The sequence below is a fragment of the Diabrotica virgifera genome, chromosome 3 (genome assembly GCF_917563875.1).
Source record: "Diabrotica virgifera virgifera chromosome 3, PGI_DIABVI_V3a".
Lineage (NCBI taxonomy): Eukaryota > Metazoa > Arthropoda > Insecta > Coleoptera > Chrysomelidae > Diabrotica > Diabrotica virgifera.
In genome coordinates this window covers 42,201,005-42,222,510 of record NC_065445.1, presented here as the reverse complement: position 1 = coordinate 42,222,510, position 21,506 = coordinate 42,201,005, and the positions used below count along the sequence as shown (strand labels likewise).

General features: G+C 32.8%; 1 protein-coding gene across 1 annotated transcript; it reads left to right on the top strand.

Moving 5' to 3' along the window:
* Window positions 1-1,126: 1,126 nt before the first annotated feature.
* Window positions 1,127-16,094, top strand: LOC126882819 (facilitated trehalose transporter Tret1-like). Its single transcript, XM_050647909.1, has 2 exons — window positions 1,127-1,261; window positions 12,957-16,094. The coding sequence occupies exons 1-2, from the start codon at window positions 1,138-1,140 to the stop codon at window positions 14,291-14,293; spliced, it is 1,461 nt and encodes a 486-aa protein (XP_050503866.1). The 5' UTR covers window positions 1,127-1,137; the 3' UTR covers window positions 14,294-16,094.
* The last annotated feature ends 5,412 nt before the right edge of the window (window positions 16,095-21,506 follow it).

Sequence of the window (21,506 nt, the reverse complement as noted above, 5' to 3'; positions counted from 1 at the left end):
GTTAAAAAGAAATAAAACTAGTAGAGTTGTTAAATTTAGCGATATTAACATATAAATTGACATTATATTGATTCTTTCCCACCTTTAGACGTATCAGAGGAGTATGTCAACTAAAACTGTCACTGTGACAGTGGCATTTCTAAAATTCGTTCGATACGTCTAAAGGTGGGAAACAATCAATATAATGTCAATCTATAAGTTACTATCGCTAAATTTAACACCTCCACTAGGTGCATCTCTTTTTATCTCACAACTTAATATGTTTTCCATCTTTTGCGTTATTTTGCCGGTTATTAGTGCGCTCATCACTGTATAGTTAGATTTTAATTATTGATGTATTGTATTAAATTTTATTGAAAAACTTGATTTTAAGGCTTCTACTAAGGCAGCCGTGTCTTTAGATTCTCCTAGAAGTTATTTCAGTGTCTTTCAACTGAGTATCTTAGACAGTCGAGCAAAATGTGATTACTGTCACCTTACGTTTACAAACAAAACATACTGGTTCCTCTTCAATTTTCAGCAAGTATTCATGACAATGTTTGTTGCAGATATGTGTCCTAATCTGAGACGTAATATGAGGGACTTAAATTTGTGGCTTTGAAGGACAGAGGTTCCACAGAAGGAAGGAAGATTTTATTTATTATCAATTTACTGTTTGTTGCTTTTATTCCATTAATATTTCCTATCATCGAGCAATTTTATTTTTAAGTAGGTAAGTTTTTAAATCTAAATGCACTGTTTGATTTTCTACTGGTGCGGCTGTACTCGTTGCTACATACCTAGCTAGACTATCTGACAAAAAACTTAGAAAAACTTTTTAAAATATGATTTAGCCTAAAATTTATAATTTATTTAATCTTTTAATTACTATGTGTTAAATACGGTTTTATTATGAACGATATTGATTACAAGATTACAAACAAAAATCATCATAAAATATTGTTTCACACTAATCTCCAATATATTTTTAACGAGAATTGTATATTTTCACCGGACTAATTTCACGTAAAAGGTTGATATTAAACTATATAGTTATTAATTACACATTTTGCATAACAAATAAACGGTAAAGAACAATAATACTGACAAAATGGGTAAATATTAATGTCAAAATAATTGGGGCATATTGACGTCAATATGAATACACGTACCTCTGAAGAAATTAAATATGCACCAGTTAGTAGAAATGGCTTCCAAGAAATAAATTATATACATGAGAGGAAGTCTGATACATTATATGTGTATTTTACTATCATTACAAGTAAGTTTAATAAATAAGGCTAAAAAAAAATTTATAAAAAGGAAAGACTCCATTTTGGGTTAATTACACTTAAATCTTGTAACGTCGACTTATTGTCATTCTCGATGTATCCGAAATTACTTATTTTTTATACTGGTAAGGTCATTCGACCTACCACAGTAGCTAGTTTCAACTACTTTGGATCTGGAATAAGTAATCACATGTTTTAATTTTCCTAACTTTTTAACAGTCAAAATTTAACTTTGTCATTCTTATACAGTGGTTTACTTATTTTAGACTTTAACCTGATGATGAACTGATTAGTCCGAAAACGTTTGTTTGTATCGTACCAGTGATATGCCCACTTTAAGTCCAACTTGAATCTTTTTTAGAAAAAATTTTTTAAATAAATTATATCTATCTACAAAGGAAGGTTTTTACTTCTTTAGTAATAAAAAAAATTAGTTAAAATCCTTTGTAAAATGTATATTTTATTTAAAAGTCACTTAACCTTCGGATGACCAAGCGGGGGAAATTGTGACCCCAGCGTATGTTTTTCTTTAATTAATTCAAAAGTATTTTAAATTTTTAACTCATTATTTTTTTATTTGACTTTAATATCATTCTAGATATCCTCATATTTTGAAATAAAAAAAATTCCCTATATTTTACGAATAAAAAATATATTCTGAAGTTGATGTTTAGTAAAATACCGTCTCTTATGTGAAATTCCAAGTAGTTTTACGCTTATGACGTCGACTTTGAAAAGTAACAAGACACTCAACATACATACTACACATGACACTGATACTCATGTTGTGACTGGCTCAATGACATAAAATCCATGCCATAAAAAAAATTAAAAAAAAAACTTCATTTTTTTGTTAATTGTTATTTTTGACATTTTTGACCTGGGGTCATTTTCCCCCCCTTGGTCATCCGTGTAACAAAAAAAGGTTGGTCATCGGAAGGTTAAAAGGCTATATCACAGAACGTTTTTGAAATAAAAAGTTCATCATCAGTGCTGTTACCTGAGATAAGTATAACCATTTTCATGGAAGCAATTTTACGTTAAACTGAAGTTTTAACTAAGGATAAAAAATACAAAATGGTTATAAATTTACGTGCATAGAAATCGGCCCACTTAAAAATTTGGTCATTTTTTATGTTTCATATTTCCTAAACCTCCTGGCCGATTTAAGTGATTTTTTGAATATGTTATAGCCTGATTCTTTAACAAAACCGCTGTAATAATATTGTTGCTAAACAGGTAAATTTCCATTGTATACCGGGTATACCAATCAAACTGTGTTTTTTCTCAAAGTTCGCATCACCCTGTGGAATATTCTAGCATTTATAAAATACTGAAATTAAAACCCAACTATAGCCTCAGGTTTTATTAACATTTTGTTTTTTGATTCATTCGTTGATGTTGGATAAAAAAAGTTAGGTACTTTAACAGCTACACATGTTCTTCATCAATACATGGTGTTTCTAAATAAGTGCGACAAACTTTAAGGGATAATTCTGCATGAAAAAATAATGAAAGTTGGATTTATAAACGTTTGTCCGCAAATGTTTCGTTTCCGAGATACGGGATGTTGAATTTTTTCTTACAAACTGACGATTTATTTTATTGCTTTAAAACCGGTTGAGATATGCCAATGAAATTTGGTGGGTTTTAAGACGTAGTGATTGCACATTTTTTTATATACAATTAAGAATTTAATATTTAGCGTGCATACGTGTAATGTGACCGATCATACTAGCCGTATGCACGCTAATGGTGAATATAAAATTTTTAATTTTATATTAAAAAATCCGCATAAACTATCTTTTAAAACTTACCAAATTTCATTTGCATATCTCGACTGGTTTTAAAGCAATAAATAAAACGTCAGTTTGTAAGAATAAATTCAACATCCCGTATCTCGAAAACGAAACATTTGCGGACATACGTTTATAAAGCCAACTGTCATTATTGTTTCATGCAGAATTACCCCTTAAAGTTTGTCGCACTTATTTAAAAACACCGTGTATTGATGAAGAACATATATAGTTGGTAAAGTACCTAACTTTTTTATATCCCAACATAACCGAATGAATAAAAAAACATAATGTTAAGAAAACCTGAGGCTATAGTTGGGTTTTAATTTCAGTATTTTATAAATGCTAGAATATTCCCCAGGGTGATGCGAACTTTGAGAAAAAACACAGTTTGATTGGTACACCCGGTATACAATGAAAATTTACCTGTTTGGCAACAATATTAACCCAGAAGTATTTTTTAAGAATCAGGCTATAATATGTTCAAAAAATCACTTAAATCTGCTAACAAGACATCAAAAATGACCAAATTTTCAAGTGGGCCGATTTATATGCACGTAAATTTACTTATAGGTTTTTACATGCTTGAGCCATCAAAATTTCCGGAAAGTGTCCGGAATAAGAATGACGTAACTGCAAATTTTGTCAATTCCTGTTTATTGCGTGATTAACTTCTAAAATACTGTATACAGATGATACAAAAGCGACAGAACTGTAACTATGTGCTGAGCGTTTACAGGGTAGTTGCGTCGTTATTGAAATAAGCACCATTTTAGAACTTGTTTCAGATGAATTATTACGCAACTGTAAATAGGGTTGAAAATGGGGGACTAAATTAAGATAATGAAATTCGGATGAATAGGGATGAAAATAAAAGCTACTATGTACTGTAAGAATTAACGGCATACTAAGTATTTAAAAATAGTTTTTTTGTACAGTAAAATTTTCAGATTAAGAATGACGCAACTGTAGACTTAAATCAAAAATACTCTGAAAAACAGCAAAAATAAGAGTATATAAGACAATAATTCGTCCCACAATAACGTATGGAAGCGAAACATGGACTCTGAATCAGCGGGAAACAACAAAATTACTGGTACTTGAAAGAAAGATACTGCGGACTATCTATGGGCCTTGCAGAGAAGAGACAACAGGAGAATGAAGAAGAAGACACAATGATGAACTCCAGACAATATACGGAGATGAAAACATAGTACGCTACATTAAATCAAACAAAATACGATGGGCGGGTCACGTGCTAAGATCAAGTGACGAAAGACTTCTAAACGCCACATTCTGGGAAAGGCCCGATGGAAAAAGGTCAGTTGGTCGCCAAAGAAGGAGATGGAAGGACGCAGTAGCCAGCGATCTACGCAAAAGGGGGGTACAGCAATGGGAAATAGCTGCTCAGGACCGACAACAATGGAGGGAAATAGTAAACGCGGCCAAGACTCACATAGAGTTGTAGAGCCAAATGATGATGATGATGCAACTGTAGATAGGGTTGAAAATGTGGAGATTAAATTAAGATAATGAAACTCGAACTAATAGGGATGAAACTAAAAGCTACCATTGTAAGAATAAACGCCGTACCGTTGCTAAGAACGGTTGCTATTTATATAAACATTATTTTAAATATTTAAAAAATTTTAGATGAAGAATGACGCAACTGTAAAAAGCGTTAAAATGGGGGGAATTGATTAAATTAAGATAATGAAATTAGAACCAACAGGATAAAAATAAAAGTCATTATTGTAAGAATAAACGCCATACCGATGCTCCTGGACGATTACTCCTCATTTAATACCTATTTTAAATATTTAAAAATCGGTTTTTTTGCTCTCCTAAAAAATTTAGCTTTTTGCAGTTACGTCATTGTTATTCCGGACCGGCAATATATGGGTGAGAACCCTTTAAATGTTTTATTTACAATTAGATAAATTTTACATATAGTATGGTATAACTCAGTGATTCTCAACCTGTGGGGCGCGCCCCCCTAGGGTGGCGCGCTTTTAGCCATGGGGGGGGGGCGTGAAAATATAAAAAAAAACACTTAAAACATTGACTAATTTACTAAAATCAAAGCAAAACAAAATTCTGACAAACAAAAAATAAAATAACGAAATGAATTTCGACTCAATTCAAGCTTTCTGCTTAACCCAGGTATAACATACCAAAAGGCACCGCCAGGAAAACATTCCACTTTGCGGTTCAGAGAGCCCATATGAACCGAGTCTTTGTACTCTATGCAGAGTATGGCATTAACAAAATAAGAAAATCTACGGTTTCGTTTTGTTAAAATCTGTCTTCCTCCATCCCTCGATAGCACTATTCCTATACCTATACCTAGCACTATACCTTTTGGTATGTTATACCTGGGTTAAGCAGAAAGCTTGAATTGAGTCGAAATTCATTTCGTTTATTCCCCGTTAGAGGGCGTTCTATCCATACTGCGATATAAATTATTTTAATTTATATCGACAATCTACGGTCGGAATGGTAAAAATCTGTCTTCCTTAGAGCCTCCTTGACAACAGGTAGACCTAGAAATAGTGCTATCGGGGGATGGAGGAAGACAGATTTTAATCAAAACGAAACCGTAGATTTTCTTATTTTAAAAAATAAAATACCCATGAACAAGGAGCTATACATAGTTATGAGCACTGAACACTAAATCAACAAGTTTAATGTAAATTAATGACTTCCTTGGGCCTCTTTTGCAGATCAAAGCTTATCGAAACAGGGTGCAATATTAGAAATAGACGCTCTCAGTTCTTTCTCTATATTTAGCTGCGATCTATATTTGGTCTTTAAAGCAGCCATCGCGGAAAATCCTGTTTCGCAAAGGTAGGATGGTGAAAACGGTAACAGTAAACGGAACGCTCTAGTTTTCAGTGCAGAAAACTCATCATTTACCCCTGCCCAAAATTCAAAGAGGGACCTAATATTAAACTGTTTCTTGATTTCGGCATTTGCTGTGAATTCTATGAAGGTTTCTTCTTCTGCAGTAGAGAGCTCTTCGGATGTTATCTGAAACGAATTTCCGACCCACTCATAACTATTAGGTACTTTTAATTGGTCGTCGGCAAAAAAGTATCTTTTAAAATTTTTTGTCAGCATTACTAAATGATTTTCAATGATTACAAAAACAACTTTCACGTGTTGTGCTTCAACCTGGTAAGTTTTAAAACATTCATCCACATTTTCAAATATTTCTAGGTTTTTTGCTTTAAATTTCTGATCCACAATTTCAATTTTCTACAGAAAGCGTTAACTTTATCATTCGTATCAAATATATTCGTATTGGCCCCTTGAAGTTGTAAGTTCAAAATTTGTAGTTTCTCGAATATATCAAACAAGAAACTAAAATTCATCAAAAAGAAACCATCGTGAAACATCTTGGCTTGCGGCCTCTTTTCTTCTTCTAGAAAAATGGCGATTTCATGTCTTAATTCAAAACACGTAAAAATTTCCCACGTAATAACCAGCTTGCCTCACAATAAAATAATAATGCTGAATGTACCGCATCCATGTCTTTGCAAAGTACAGAAAAGATTCTAGTTTTCAAAGGTCTCATTTTTATGTAGATAATTAACTATTGTTAGAATCGTAGTTAGCACAATATTCAAGCCAGAGCTTCTTTGTTGATCATACAGTGTCTCTATTTTTGCTTCATTTATATAATCATTTAACATAGCAAATAATGCAAGCGACTTTGCTATCAATTCTATTGGTTTGCAGAAAAGTAGTTCTACTACTGATCTGCCATCACAAAATCGAACGTAGGCAATAAAATGAGCATATTTATTGCTATTTTTGCCTCATCAAGCTGAATCGAAAACAGCTTTTCACGCAACTTCCTGATTAGCTGATCCTGTACATATTCAGCTATATCACTAATTCGGCGGGCAACATTATCATTTGATAGAGGTAACTCCAATTCTTTAGCAAAATTTTCTCCAAACACACTTTCTACAATTTTGATTGCAGTTGGTAATATAAGATCTTCACCAATAGTGTTAGGCTTTTTAGATCTGGCTATTTAATATCAGACTTTATAAGAGACAAGTAAAGCTATTTCATTCACACTCAAAATTTTTATTAAAACTAATTTTTGCTTTTCACGCCATTTTAATTTTAACTCGAAGAATTCTCGGGGTTTGTTAATGTACTCACTGTGAAGCGTTTCCCAATGTCTTTTAGTTTATTAGGTTTCATGCTGCTCAAGGTATATTATGTATTATTGCATAGATATATTGTTATTGAACGAGGGGGGCGCGGTGAAAATAATTATGGAAAATTGGGGCGCAAATGGTAAAACGTTGAGAAACGCTGGATAACTAGACCCAAACCCAGACATCCAAAATGAAAGTTATCCTCCAACAACAAATTGTTCTATATGGTCCACATAATGTTCAGAAAAAAGTCACATCATTTTAAGCGTCGGGTTTGGGGGGGAGAGTGGGGAGAAATCGGTAAATTCGTAGTTTTTTTTCCGTTTTTCGACAATATTTCTAAAACTATGCGGTTTAGCATGAACAACCTTCGATACAAATGTTCTACATTAAATTTGAAATAAAAAAAGGTCCTATGCATAATCCTTCTAAAATGAACGGTTCGAAAGTTACGGATGTAGTATAAAATAATTGGTCCAAAAAAAGGCCTAACTCAGACATCCAAAGTAAAAGTTTTCCATTAACACCAAATTGTTCTATATGGTCTACATATTGTTCAGTAAAAAGTTACACCATTTTGAGCGTCCGGTTTGTGGGGGGGAGATAGGGGAAAAATGGTAAATTTGGTTTTTGGAAAAAAATGGTTTTTCGTCAATATTTCTAAAACTATGCTTTAGCGTACACAATGTTCTATAAAAAACGTTCTACGTGAAATTTAAAACAAAAAACATCCTATACATAATTGTTATAAAATCAACGGTTCCAGAGTTACGGAGGGTAAAATTGGAGGTTTTCGATACTTTTTATATTCTTTGGGTAATTTATAGCAATTTTCTTTAACAGGATTGTGTTTTGTAAATAAAATTTGCTATTTCAGTGGCCGATGATATGTTAGTGATAAGCCCTTGAAGAAACGTCAACCTCACCACCCAAAATCATCATCAATTGCCCAGATAATATAAAAAGTATCGAAAACTTCCACTTTTCACCCTCCGTAACTCTGGAACCGTTGATTTTATAACAATTATGTGAAGAACCTTTTTTGTTTTAAATTTTATGTAGAACATTTTTGTATAGGATCATTGTTTACGCTAATGCAGAGTTTTAGAAATATTGAAGAAAAACTTAAAAAAACTACTAATTTACCGACTTCTCCCCCATCTCCCCCCAAACCGGACGCTTAAAATGGTGTAATTTTTTACTGAACAATAGGTGGACCATATAGAACAATTTGGCGTTGGAGGAAAACTTTTACTTTAGATGTCTGGGTTAGGCCTTTTTGGGACCAATTATACAATACTACCTCCGTAACTTTGGAACCGTTTATTTTAGAAGGATTATGCATAGGACCTTTTTTATTCCAAATTTAATGTAGAACATTTTTGTATAGAAGGCTGTTCATGCTAAACCGCATAGTTTTAGAAATATTGATGAAAAACCTAAAAAAACTACGAATTTACCGAGTTCTCCCCCCTCTACTCCCCAAACCCCACGCTCAAAATGGTGTGACTTTTTTCTGAACATTATGTGGACCATATAGAACAATTTGGTGTCCTGGAAGGAGTAGGAGAGGAAGACCAAAGAAGACCTGGGGGGAGACGATAAGGCAGGACATGTCGGTAAAGGGGATTAATATTAATATGACCCAAGATAGAATTGTGTGGAGAAATGCTATTAGGGAAGCCGACCCCACATAGGGATAAGACAAAGAGAATGATGATGATGATAGAACAATTTGGTGTTGGAGGATAACTTTCACTTTGGATAATTTTCACTTTGGGTTATGGCATTATCTGGATCAATTATATCATACTAATACATTTATGTTTAATAATTGAATGTGGCTTTAAAAAATCTTAGATTTAACATCAGGCAACAGGGGATAATAATTATAGCCTGAATAAAATGAGGAGTGAAGAGCTGTTTGTCTCAATTTGGTCATTCAGGATATTAGCTGTATTTTTTTATTTATTAGTTTCCATGGATTCTCATAAAGATGGCTTAAGCATTATTTTGAATATAGAGAATTTGAAATTGGTCACTAAAGGAAAAGGTGAAGTGCGTACGGACGAATAAAGGAAACAAAAGGGACTCTACAATATGCAGTCACATTCCGTCTATTATTAGTCTAGGAATCAACGGAAGTTGATTCTGTGTACTCAAGAAGAATAGAATGGAAATCGTTCACTAAGGTTCAGTTTTCACATATAATTACCCGTGTTTAGCTGCCCCTCCCCACTTGCATAAATTAAAAAACAAATAGCCCTGATTTAAGGGCTATTTATGAGCTTTCATATTCCGCAAATCAAAAATTTTGAGCTCGTTACACTGAGCAGGAATTTATTTATTACTACTTAAAAATAGGGATATTGAATCGATTTTTGCGGCAGAATTAGGAGCTATTTATGAGCTCTTGAATTAATGTAGTTTCGATTTTTGAGCTCATCCCCTTCACTCTTAAACAACCCTTTAATTAATTTAACTTAAGAAAAAAATGCTGAGAAAAATTAAAATATTTATATCGTATCGCGGATATAATTTGCATAGCTTATATATTCTAAAAATAAACTCTTAAATCACGCGGATTTAGATTATTGAGCTACAAGGCCTTCGCGAGAAAATCAGCCCATCTTCCCTGCTTAAGAGAGACTTGTATCTAAAATGCATTCAATTAATTATTTGGCGACAACTATCATTTAATAATTTATGAGCTCCCAAAATACGCGCATCTAGATCATTAAACCGCAATTTATTTTGTATAGTGCAGTCACTGAAGGTAAAAATCAACTATTACCTTCAATTTCGGTGAACCTTCATCGATTTTCACGAAAAATGGTGTGGTTAAAGGATACCTCAAAAAACAAAGGTGAGGACACCTTGCGCCATTACCCTGAGGGTGGATACCGCCCCTTCTTGGGGGTCAAATTATCTTATTAAAAATAACTCCACAAATAGATAGAAGGACAAATTATAAGCAAAATTGGTTATATAAAGTTAATAAAATAAGTCAATACTTTTTGAGTTATTAAAGAACAAAAATTTTAATTATTCGTGAAAAAAAAATGCATGTTTTAAAACGGTGTTTCGTAAATCACTGAAAAACTGTAAGTTTTTACAAAAAAGTTAATAAAAGTTTAATTCGTATAGCTTATATTCTACGAATAAACTCTTAAATCACGTGCATTTCGATTACTGAGCTACAACCCTTTCGCAAGATTACCACGTCATCTTCCCGGATTAAGAGATAATTTCACTTAAAATAAATTAGATTAATTATTTGGCGACTACATATCGTTTAATAATTTATGACCTCGCAAAATACACGCGCTTCAATTATTGCATTGCAATTTTATTTCTATAGTGCAGTCACTGAAGGCAAAAATCAACTATGATCTTCGATTTCGGTGAACCTCCATTCATTTTCACAAAAATTGGTGAGTGGATAACTCAAGAAACGAAAGTAACATGGTACCAACTTGCAGTTTTAGCCTGGGGTAGATGTCACCCCTTCTCGGGGGTGAAAATTGCTTTATTAAAAAATTGATCGATAGAGGGACAAATTCTAAGCAAAATTTGTTATATAACGTTATTAAAATAAATCAATACTTTTTGGTTTATTAAAGATCAAATATTTTAATTTTTGTGAAAAAAAAATGCATGCTTTTAAGCAATTTTTCATAAATAACTCATATCTCTAAGTTTTTAGACAAAAGTTTTCATCACTAAAATAATTGAAGCTAATAAAAAATATAATAAATTCCTTACTTGAAAAACCATTTAATGTTAATTTAAAATAAGTTATAGATAATTGAATGTATATTTTTTCTGCGAGTATTCAAATCTAAGGATCCAATCTTAAATAACGGGAAAGCGATGCATTTTATAATACTTACTAAATACTTGTCAAAGTACTTAGAAATACCTATCAAATGAGCTCCAGAAGAAGTTGATGGCAGCAAAATTTATACTCCAAAAAATTTTCCAAAAAAAATAATATTGTTCTTTTTTTTGGAATAACTCTGTTCATATTTTTTATAACAGGCACATCCAACTATTTGAAAGGTAATTTCAAGAGCTATAAAACTGTATTACATTGAATCTTTCAAATACTGTATTTTTTTAGGATAATAGGTTAAAGGGCTCCAGTTACATTGTTCTCGCAGTAAAATTTAGGCTTAAACGTTTCCATCTTGTTTATTTTGATTCATACAGAAATCAAAAGACAAGTAAAATCTTTGCTAATAAAAAAAACTCAAATTTCGTTATCTATCATTTTTTATATTGTTGGAGTTATTATTAAAAGCAAATAATTTACGAAAATTTGAAAAAAAGTTTGATTTTTTTAAATCATATACATATATATTTTTAAAAAATATGCATTCTAAATCGGTCAAAATGTTTAAGGTCATTACTTGTGCTAAAGTAAAGAAGGTCTTATAGAGATTACTGAAGATTTTAATTTTTGTGGAAATGGCGTTCGTTTTATTTTTCACTTTTTACTAAAAATTTGGTTCTATTATTTTCATGTTCACTTGCTTAATTTTGATGGTACCAACTTCTTTCGGTGCTCATTTAATAAGCGTTTAATTAACTATTATAACTCACTTTGACTTAATAATATAAGGTTTTTCAAAGCTCTAATGTTGGTAATGATAATATCTTTTTTATAAAAGCTTACACTTTTTAAGTGATTTACGAAACGCTGCTTTAAAGCATGCATTTTTTCACGAAAAATTAAAATCTTTAACCTTTAATAACTCAAAAAGTATTGATTTATTTTGAAAACTTTATATAACACATTTTTCTTATAATTTGTCCTCCTATCGATTTGTGAAGTTATTTTCAATAAAATAATTTTCACCCACGAGAAGGGGTGGTATCCACCCTCAGGGTAAAGGCGCAAGGTGGCACCATGTCACCTTTGTTTCTGAAGGTATCCTCTAACCACTCACCAAATTTCGTGAAAATCGATGAAGGTTCACCGAAATTGAAAGTAATAGTTGATTTTTACCTTCAGTGACTGCACTATACAAAAGAAATTGCATTTTAATGACCTAATGGCGCGTATTTTATGAGCTCATAAATTATTAAACGATATGTAGTCGCCAAATAATTAATTTAATTCATTTTAAGTACATCTCTCTCTCAAGCCGGAAAGACGGGGTGGTTTTCTTGCGAAGGGGTTGTAGCTCAGTAATCGAAAATCAATTAAAGGATTGTTTGGGGGTAAAGGGGATGAGCTCAAAAATCGAAACTGTATCACATAGCTCGTAATTCTGCCGCAAAAATCGATTCAATATCCCTATTTTTACGTAGTGGGGGGCTGACCCAGCCCCCCACTAAAATATTAAATTCCTGTTCAGTGTAATAAGCTCAAAATATTTAATGTGCGGAATAAGAAAGCTCATAAATAGCTCCTAAATAATCAGCACTAATTCTTTTTTAATTTTTGCAAGTGGGGGGGGGGGGGCAGCTTAACAGAGGTCATGTAATTAGTAATCTATTGTCATAATTTTGTTTGTTCGAGTTGTTTTTTGTGTTAGTTAAATTTTTATCATGTGTAGAATATATTTTATAATTTAATATAATCCTGAGATTACTATTATATGACTTAGATTTTTATTTCAGATGAGTTAATAATATCTATTTAATTGTCATTTTTTGCATTTACTTATTCTTTTTTTGTGATTAAAGAAAACTTTTTTCTATTTTAGTAGTTCTAACATGGATAGGAGGAGTAGCTACATCCGTTTGGTCATCTCCTGCTATTATGAAAATGAAATCAAACGATACCAATATTAATCCCCTTGGGAGACCCATAACAACGGAAGAAATTTCTATGCTGCTTGGAATACCAGGAATAATAGCGCTTACTGGTTTTATTTTTTTCCCCAAATTGGCGGACTGCATTGGAAGAAAAAAGAGCTTACTAGTTGCAGCATTATTAATGTTTTTAAGCATAGTTGCAACATCTTTCACTAAGGATATTACTTCACTAATAGTTTTTATAACATTTATAAACATTTTCTTTTTTGGGATTTTGGCTATAGTTCCCGTGTACATAACAGAAATATGCGAAAGTCATAATAGAGCTAAATTTAGCTGCATCATGACACTTTGTATTCCTCTTGGCCAACTTTATGTGTATATTATCGGACCTATATTCAGTTTTAGAACTTTTACTTTACTGACTGCTGCTCCGTTGATACCTTTTATGGTATTGTACTCTTTTGCAACAGAAAGCCCAGTATTTTTACTTTCAAAGGGTAGGAGAGAAGAATGCTTAAATGCTCTGACCAAATTAAGGGGTAATAAATCTGAAAAGGAGTTAGAGCTAGATTTAATTCAAATGAGAGAAAGTTTGTCGTCGTCTAAACAATGTAAAAGTGTCAGAACATTATCCTTATTGAGGACTAAACGGACCAGAGTAGGAATAATGTTAGGATTTTTACCTATCACTGTACAATATTTTTGTGGGGCCGCGGTATTTATGCCATTAATGGCCCCGATTCTTGACGAATCTGGTTCAAATCTATCTGGAAATACGTTAGCGATGATTGTAGGAGCAGTCAAAGTAACAAGCTTCGGATTTACTTCTATCATAGTAGAAAGAGTGGGAAAGAAGAAATTGTTGGTTATATCATCTGCAGCAACAGCGATACCAATAACACTCTTAGGTGTCTTCTTTTATTTAAAAAGTATTGGTTCGCCATTAGTTCTGCAAAATCGGTGGGTACCTCTTGTATCTGTTGTAGCCTTTTTCATATTTTATTCCATTGGGCTTGGTTCAATTCCTCTTGGTCTTATTGGAGAGTTATTTACCCTTGATTGTAGAGCTACTGCCACAGGTTTAATTATGACTATAGTGAACTTACTGTGCATTATTTACACTGCATCATATCCCTTGTTAGCCGAAGCTATTGGAAGTCACAGTTGTATGTGGATCTTTGGATTTACTTGTTGCTTAGGAGCAATTTTGATTAAGTTTGTTTATCCAGAAACAACTGGCAAAAGTATTACAGAGATTCAACAGATTTTAATTAGATATTAGTAAGACAATAAGATATTATACAGGGTGTCCAGAAACTCTACCGACAAACGAAGACAGGAGATTTCTCAGATAATTTTAAGACAATTTAACCAAACTCACCTAGTCTGAAAATGCTTCTTAAGGGAGCTAGAGCTCTTTGAAAATGGCGTCATGAAATTAGTTTTTCTTAAATACCTCCAGAACGCTTCTATTTAGAAAAACGAAAATTGGTATGCATATTTACTTTTCAGAGATGAATCGATTTCATCCATTTCAAATTTCTAGTACCGGTCATAGGCGTGAGTTTTGGGTAGAGCAACGGGTATTTTATCGCATAACTTCTTTGTCCTTAACTTTTATTCATTTTTGACACCGAATTATTAAATTGTGAGATATTCTAGTACTAAAAGGTACTCTTGATTTAAGTCGGTAGGACACACCGTTTTCTAGAAAAATCGATTTGAAAGTTTCTCGTTTTTGGAATTTGAAAAAAAAATTTAAAGAACTTTTCAACAAAAACGAAGTATTTTACCAACATAAAGTAAGAGTAACTTTAAGTACTCGAATGCCTCATAATTTAATAATCTAATGTCAAAAATGCTCAAAAATTCAAGACAAAAAAGTTATGCTATAAAATAACTGTTGACCTACCCAAAACGGACGCTTATGACCAGTACTAGAAATTCGCAATTAATGAAATAGATTTATCTCTGGAATATAAATAAATGCACCAGTTTTCGTCTTCCTAAACAGTTTTTTTTTTTGAATTTTTTTTTAATTCAAAAAGCGTAAAGTTTTCAAATCGATTTTTCTAGAAAACGGTGTGTCCTACCGATTTAAAACAAGAGTACCTTTTACTACTAAAATACATCCCAATTTAATAATCCAGTATCAGAAATGCATAAAAGTTAAAGATAAAAAAGTTATGCCCTACCCAAATCGGACGCCTATGATCGGTACTAGAAATTTGCAATGGATGGATTAGATTTATATTTTGAAGATAAATACGCGTACCAACTTTTGTTTTCTAAATAGAAGCGTTCTGGAGGTATTTAAGAAAAACTAATTACAAGACGCCATGTTCAAAGAGCTCTAGCTCCCTTAGGAAGCATTTTCGGACCAAGTGAATTGGGTTAAATTATCTTAAAATTGTCTGAAGAATCTCCTGTGTTCGTTTGTCGGTAGAGTTTCTGGACACCCTGTATATACACATAAAACAATCAAACCATTCTAATCTCTAGTCATTTGATATTTCTCTAACTGATTGTTGCCTTCATCAGAAGTGCACTGCAATTTTTGAATTAACTAAATAAGCAACTTAAGAGTAAAATTACATAAATATGTACGTACAGAAGTGGAACTGTTCGCAAAGAAATATATGAAAAACATTAACATTACATCTTTTACAACTAGATTATCAATTTTTTAAATAGGTCACTCGGGGGAACCATAGGGTTCAAAGCAAAATTTTGTACAAAATCAGTATTTGTAAAGGATTCTATTTAATAAAAAATTCTGCATCGAATATTATTTGACATACGTTGAATTGTTTCTAGATGAAGGTGTAATCAATAATGAAATATGGTTTAAAGTAAGTGAAATATTTTCAGGTTGAGTCCATAAGGTTCCAAGCGACAAATACGTCAGAAATAAACTAAAGAGTTTGTTGATTCGTCATGTATCTAATAACAGAAAAGATAAGTTTAATCAGGCACATTTTTCCATACTGTATAAGTATTTATTTTTTCATTTCAAGTTCTGGTTTTTAAAACTTAATTTAGGAAAATATGTTTTTGATTTTTGTTATGATTTTGGATTTAACAATAAATATTCTCTTTATTTTAAAATTTATTGCTTAATTTCACCAATTGCTCTAACAATATTTGGGAAAATTTAAAAATTTTCTGTGAATTGGTAATCTTTAATTCCCTAAAGTTCCAAGTACAAGGCTTATTTATAGTCCATTAAGGATCCAAGTAAACTGTAGACATCATAAAAATGTTACAAAATCACACATTAGAAGCTTAATTAAATACTCAATTTACCACACTGTACAGTTTACATTTAGAAATTTGGTTCTGATCCAAACGTACGTTTTTTTTTGTTTTCTGACCTTCCCTAACAACACAAAACATTCCAGGAATGTACTACATATCAAAGATCTATTAATGTTTGAATGTCCTGGACATTCAATGAACATTCGGTGAACATCTGATTAAATTATTGGTGGAATGTTATCACAAGACATTCTATGAACATACTACCAATGTCCTATATTTTAAGTGAAGCCATTTACTATTCAATTGCGTTTATTTTCAAATTTGTCGCGTGTGTTCTATGTAAATGTAAGTAGGGTGGCGTGCCTCGTGGTCATCACATTTTCACATTTCATGATAACCTAAAAATTTATGATTGGATGTAAAATGGAAATTAGAATTAGAATTAGTGGCTTTTTTTGCTGTTCTGGATGTTAGTTTTGCTCTGGCTGGATCTCTTACGTTTAAACAATTATGTAAGTATTATAAAATCCGTTTTCAATAATTTTCTTTATTCTGTATGAAACGAATTATTTATGCATATTATAACCTGTAAATAGTACCTGTTTCTTTTGATTTGTAATTGTAAAGAATAGAAAAATTACCACTAATTTTAATTTTTTTTAGAATTAGGTGAAAGTGTTCTACAAAAAAACAGGAAGGAACGTAGCCTTGTGGTTATGAAAGGCAAAAGAAAGATATATGTAAAAAGTGTAGTGGCTAGTTGGAAGAAACTCCACATTGTTGATGCATAATAAGTTATTACTTCATAAACAAATATTAAGACCTGTATGGACTTATGGATGCCCACTATGGCGGTGTACTTACTAGACCAAGTAATATAAAAATTATACAAAAATTCCAGAAAAAAAAACTGAGAAATATTGTAGATGCTCCTTGGTATGTGACAAACAGTGACCTCCATAAGGGCAGAGAAATGGAACCTGGATATAATCATCAAGAAGATGGCAGGAAGTCACGAGCAACAACTTCATAAGTACGAGAATATTGAGGAAATCCAGCTCCTCGATACTACTGGGCAAACTAGAAGATTGAAGAGGACATTGCCTTTTGAACTAGTTTGAGTAATAGGTGATAGTGAAAAGCAGAGCACAGTGCTTGTGTGTCTGTGTATGTTAAAATAGTGCACGATCTTGTTAGATTAGATAAGAGACGCTATAGACGGTTAAATTAAAATTGCTCATTGGTCAGTTATGACCAGATTGTAATTGCAATGTAAAATTGGAATGATTATGGAAAAAAATATATGACAAGATTTTGTGCAATAAAAATGTTTATATTTATCAAGGATGTATTATTTGGTATGGCCACATATACTTCTGATATATCGTCGGTGATGTAAAAATACCTCCTATCTGCTTTTTCATGAATTTTGTAGGAGACGAAAAACCATTTTTAGGGTCATCTCCTGTTTTCACATGTAAATTTTGACATGTTTTGTAGTAAATAGATAGTTGAATTCACTACAAAACATGTCAAAAAATATCATATGAAAACAGGAGGTGACTGTAAAAAAAGTTTTTAGTCTCTCTTACAAAACTCATGAAAAAACAAATCAGAGGTATTATGTCACATCAGCGACTATATCCAGGGAATGTCTAAAAAATATACTGTGAATGTCCAAAGAACATTCGTAGACATTCATGGAATGTTCCAACAAGACATTCAAGGAATATTTAAAATGCTGACACAGGACTTTCCTGGGACATTTAGGGAACGTTCTTGTGCTTTTGAGGATATTCCAGGCATGTTTTCAATGTCCTGTGTGTACATTCTAGGAACATACATGGAATGTTTGGTGTTATTAGGGTTGGTGTTGAACCTTTAGACCATGTAATTACATCCTACTTATAACTAGATCAGCGAATAATGTTCAGTACGTGTGTTTTAAGAAAACGTCTTTTTACTTTGAAAAGTCGACTTCATTCCTCTTTCCTCTAGGTCAACTTTATGTGTATATTATCGGACCTATATTTGCTTTTAGATCTTTTACCTTACTGACTGCTGCTCCATTGATACCTTTTATGGTATTGTACTTTTTTGCAGCAGAAGGCCCAGTGTTCTCACTCTTAAAGAGTAGGAGAGAGGAATGCTTAAATGCTATAAACAAATTAAGGAGCAATAAATGGGAAAAGGAGTTAGAGCTAGATTTAATTCAAATAACTAAAAGATTATCGTCTTGTTAATATAAAAGTATCAGAACATTATCGTTATTGAGGACTAAACAATGACTATAAAATATTTTTGTGGGGCCGCAGTGTTTATGCCGTTAATGGCCCCAATTCTTGACGAATCTAATTCAAATATATCTGAAAATACGTTAGCGATAATTGTAGGAGCAGTCAAAGTAACAAGATTCGGATTAACTTCCATTATAATATAAAAGGTGGGAAATAAGAAATTGCTGGTTATCATATGCGGCAACAGCGATACCAATAACAATTCTAGGTGTGTTCGTTTATCTCAAAAGTATTGGTTTACCACTAGTTCTTCAAAATCAGTGGATGCCTCTTACATCTGTTTTACCTTTTTTCATCTTTTATTCCATGGGACTCGGTCCAGTTCCTCTTGGTCTTCTTGGAGAGTTATTTACCCTTTATTGTAGGTCTATTGCCACAGCTTTCATAATGATTATAGTTAACTTACTGTGCATCATTTATACTGCATCATATCCCTTGCTAGCCGAAGCTATTGGAAGTCACAGTTATATGTGGATCTTTGGTTTTACTTGTTTTTTAGGAGCAATTTCAATTCATTTAGTTTATCCAGAAACAGCTTGCAAAAGTATTGCAGAGATTCAGCAGCTTTTAATTAGGTATTCAGAAGACAATAAGATAGTTAGTATTTCTTGAGTAGTTCAGTAAATAATGTTAAAATTGGAAATATATTTTATCCCCCTGTAACAGTAGTTTTTGTTCCAGACAACTAAATGTGCGTAGGTAGACTAAAACGGCAACTGCCGTCCAACTTGAACAACTGAATGTAATCAAGTGTATTTAGACTGATAAAATTTTAATTTTAGAATTGTAAAGAGATTACTCACTGAAGTAACTCTCTACATGTCTGTATTTTTTTACCATAAGAAATGCTTAATGCCCAATGTGCAGATTGTTGTACTCAATGGAGTTAATAAAAAAAGTTAACAATAAAAACAGGATATAAACGTAACGAAGACAAAGCTTAAGCTAATTAACAAGAAAAAGATAACGGAAGGTCAACTCTACGTTAACTTAACAGAGAAGTATTATTAGAAAGAGTGACGCACTACAACTACCTCGATACCACACCACAATATGAAGAATGGACCAACAACCAGGAGATTAAAACCCGCATCGGAGAAGGTAGATCCATCTTCAACGGGATGAGATTCTTTTTCGAGAGCTACTTCTCTCTTAGCATAAAAGTAAAAATGCTGCGATGCTATGTTTTCTTTGTGTGACCACTATAAACTCTCGACCGCTACAATCCTTCAGAAGTATGCGAAATTAATCCAGATGTACCCTCCTACAATCCATCTTGCAAGGAAAACTATTTGGAAAGCGAGGTCCAGGAAGAAGAGGAACATCCTGGTTAGAGAAACTCAGAATCTGGTTCAACGCATCTGTGTAGCTTTTCTGCGGTAGTTAAGGTAAGATCAAGATTGCCAGGATAAACCTCTTCATTTGAAACCCCCCTATAAATATAGCTAAATTGAATACAACAGGGAAATATTGCAGATTTGCAAATCAAAAACCGAATAACATAACTCTAATAACTAATATTTGTTTTTAATAATTCGAAGATATTCATTAGTCCAATTACTACTTCTTCTTAGGAGCAGCCTTTCTAGCTTTTGGTGAACTTGCTGCAGCCTTGGCTGTTTTCGGCTTGGATGTCTTTGGTTTTTTCGTAGGACATCTTTTATTTGATTTCTTCGTCTTGGTTGGTGTTTTTGCCTTAGACTCTGCGGAAGTCGGAACTACCGGATGAGGACGCAGGACGAGGTTGGCTTCTTCTCTGCCTTTGATGCGGCATTTTTAGCCTTAGTCACTTTCTTTACAGATTTTGACTTTTCACTGGTAGCAGAACGTTTGGTAGCGGCGGCAGTTTTCTTCGGTTTTAGCTGCTCCTCTAGCTTTCTTTTTTTCTCCTGAACTAGGCTTGACAGATCCAGAAGACGACGCTGGCTTGAAAGATCCTGACGCTCCTTTTCCTTTTGTCTGCACCAACGATCCAGCAACAACTGCAGCTTTTAAATATTTTTTGATGAACGGAACAACTAAGAAGAAAAATAAGCTAACTAAACTGAATAGGGCGGGGATCTGATAAATGAGAAACAACCGAGATATAACATATATGAAACCTTGGTTAAAATTAGTCTAACTAATAGTAAATAGACATGGATAATCATGGCAAACAACTTCAAAACCTCCATCACATTATTTAATCCAAGAGCCTAACACGAGCATGGAAAATCAAGATACTTATATAAAACAGTGAGTAGACCATGTGAGACGTGAACGCTGACAAAATAAATGGAAATAAATATCAAGTAAAAAAACAATAAAATATATGACTCGTGGTCGAAATTTATTTTTACTGATTTCGTCATTCCCCGTTAGAGGACAGTCTAACCACACTCTGCTGCAAATATTTTTAATATATGCAGTTCTTCTTCGTTTCGTTATGATTCAATTCAGTCTACTTGCATAGCCTCTTTGAAAAGGGGTAGACCCCGAAACACGGTGTCAGAGGATGGCAAGAGACTCGAATTGAATCATAACGAAAACGATTATTTTCTTTTCTTTTTCATACCTTACTCGGTTTAGAGTACAAAATGACCACGTTTGTTAAAATAATCTGAGACGCATTGTTGGAGTGTTCTCCTAGCGGCGCCGCTTGGTACTACTGTATCTCGGTAAACAGAATACTGACTCGTGGTCGAAATTTATTTTTACTCGTTTAATAAAATATATATTTAAAATAAACTCTACGTAGAGTTTATGACAAATGTATCTTGCCTGTAACTACATGTGGACTGGAGACCATGGCCTTTACAAAGAAAACCTTAGAGCAGCTCAGTACAACTCAAAGAGCGATGGAGAGGGCCATGCTAGGGATTAGTTTGAGAGACAAAATTCGAAATATCGACATTCGTGAAATATCAAAGATTACTGATGTCGCAAAACGTATAGCAA

What these genes read in the sequence shown, in the direction of transcription:
- LOC126882819 (XM_050647909.1), top strand. Translation starts at nt 1,138, where the DNA reads ATGAATACACGTACCTCTGAAGAAATTAAATATGCACCAGTTAGTAGA. An exon ending in GTATTTTACTATCATTACAA is followed by an intron (nt 1,262 to 12,956) that starts GTAAGTTTAATA and finishes TTTCTATTTTAG; the next exon opens with TAGTTCTAACATGGATAGGA.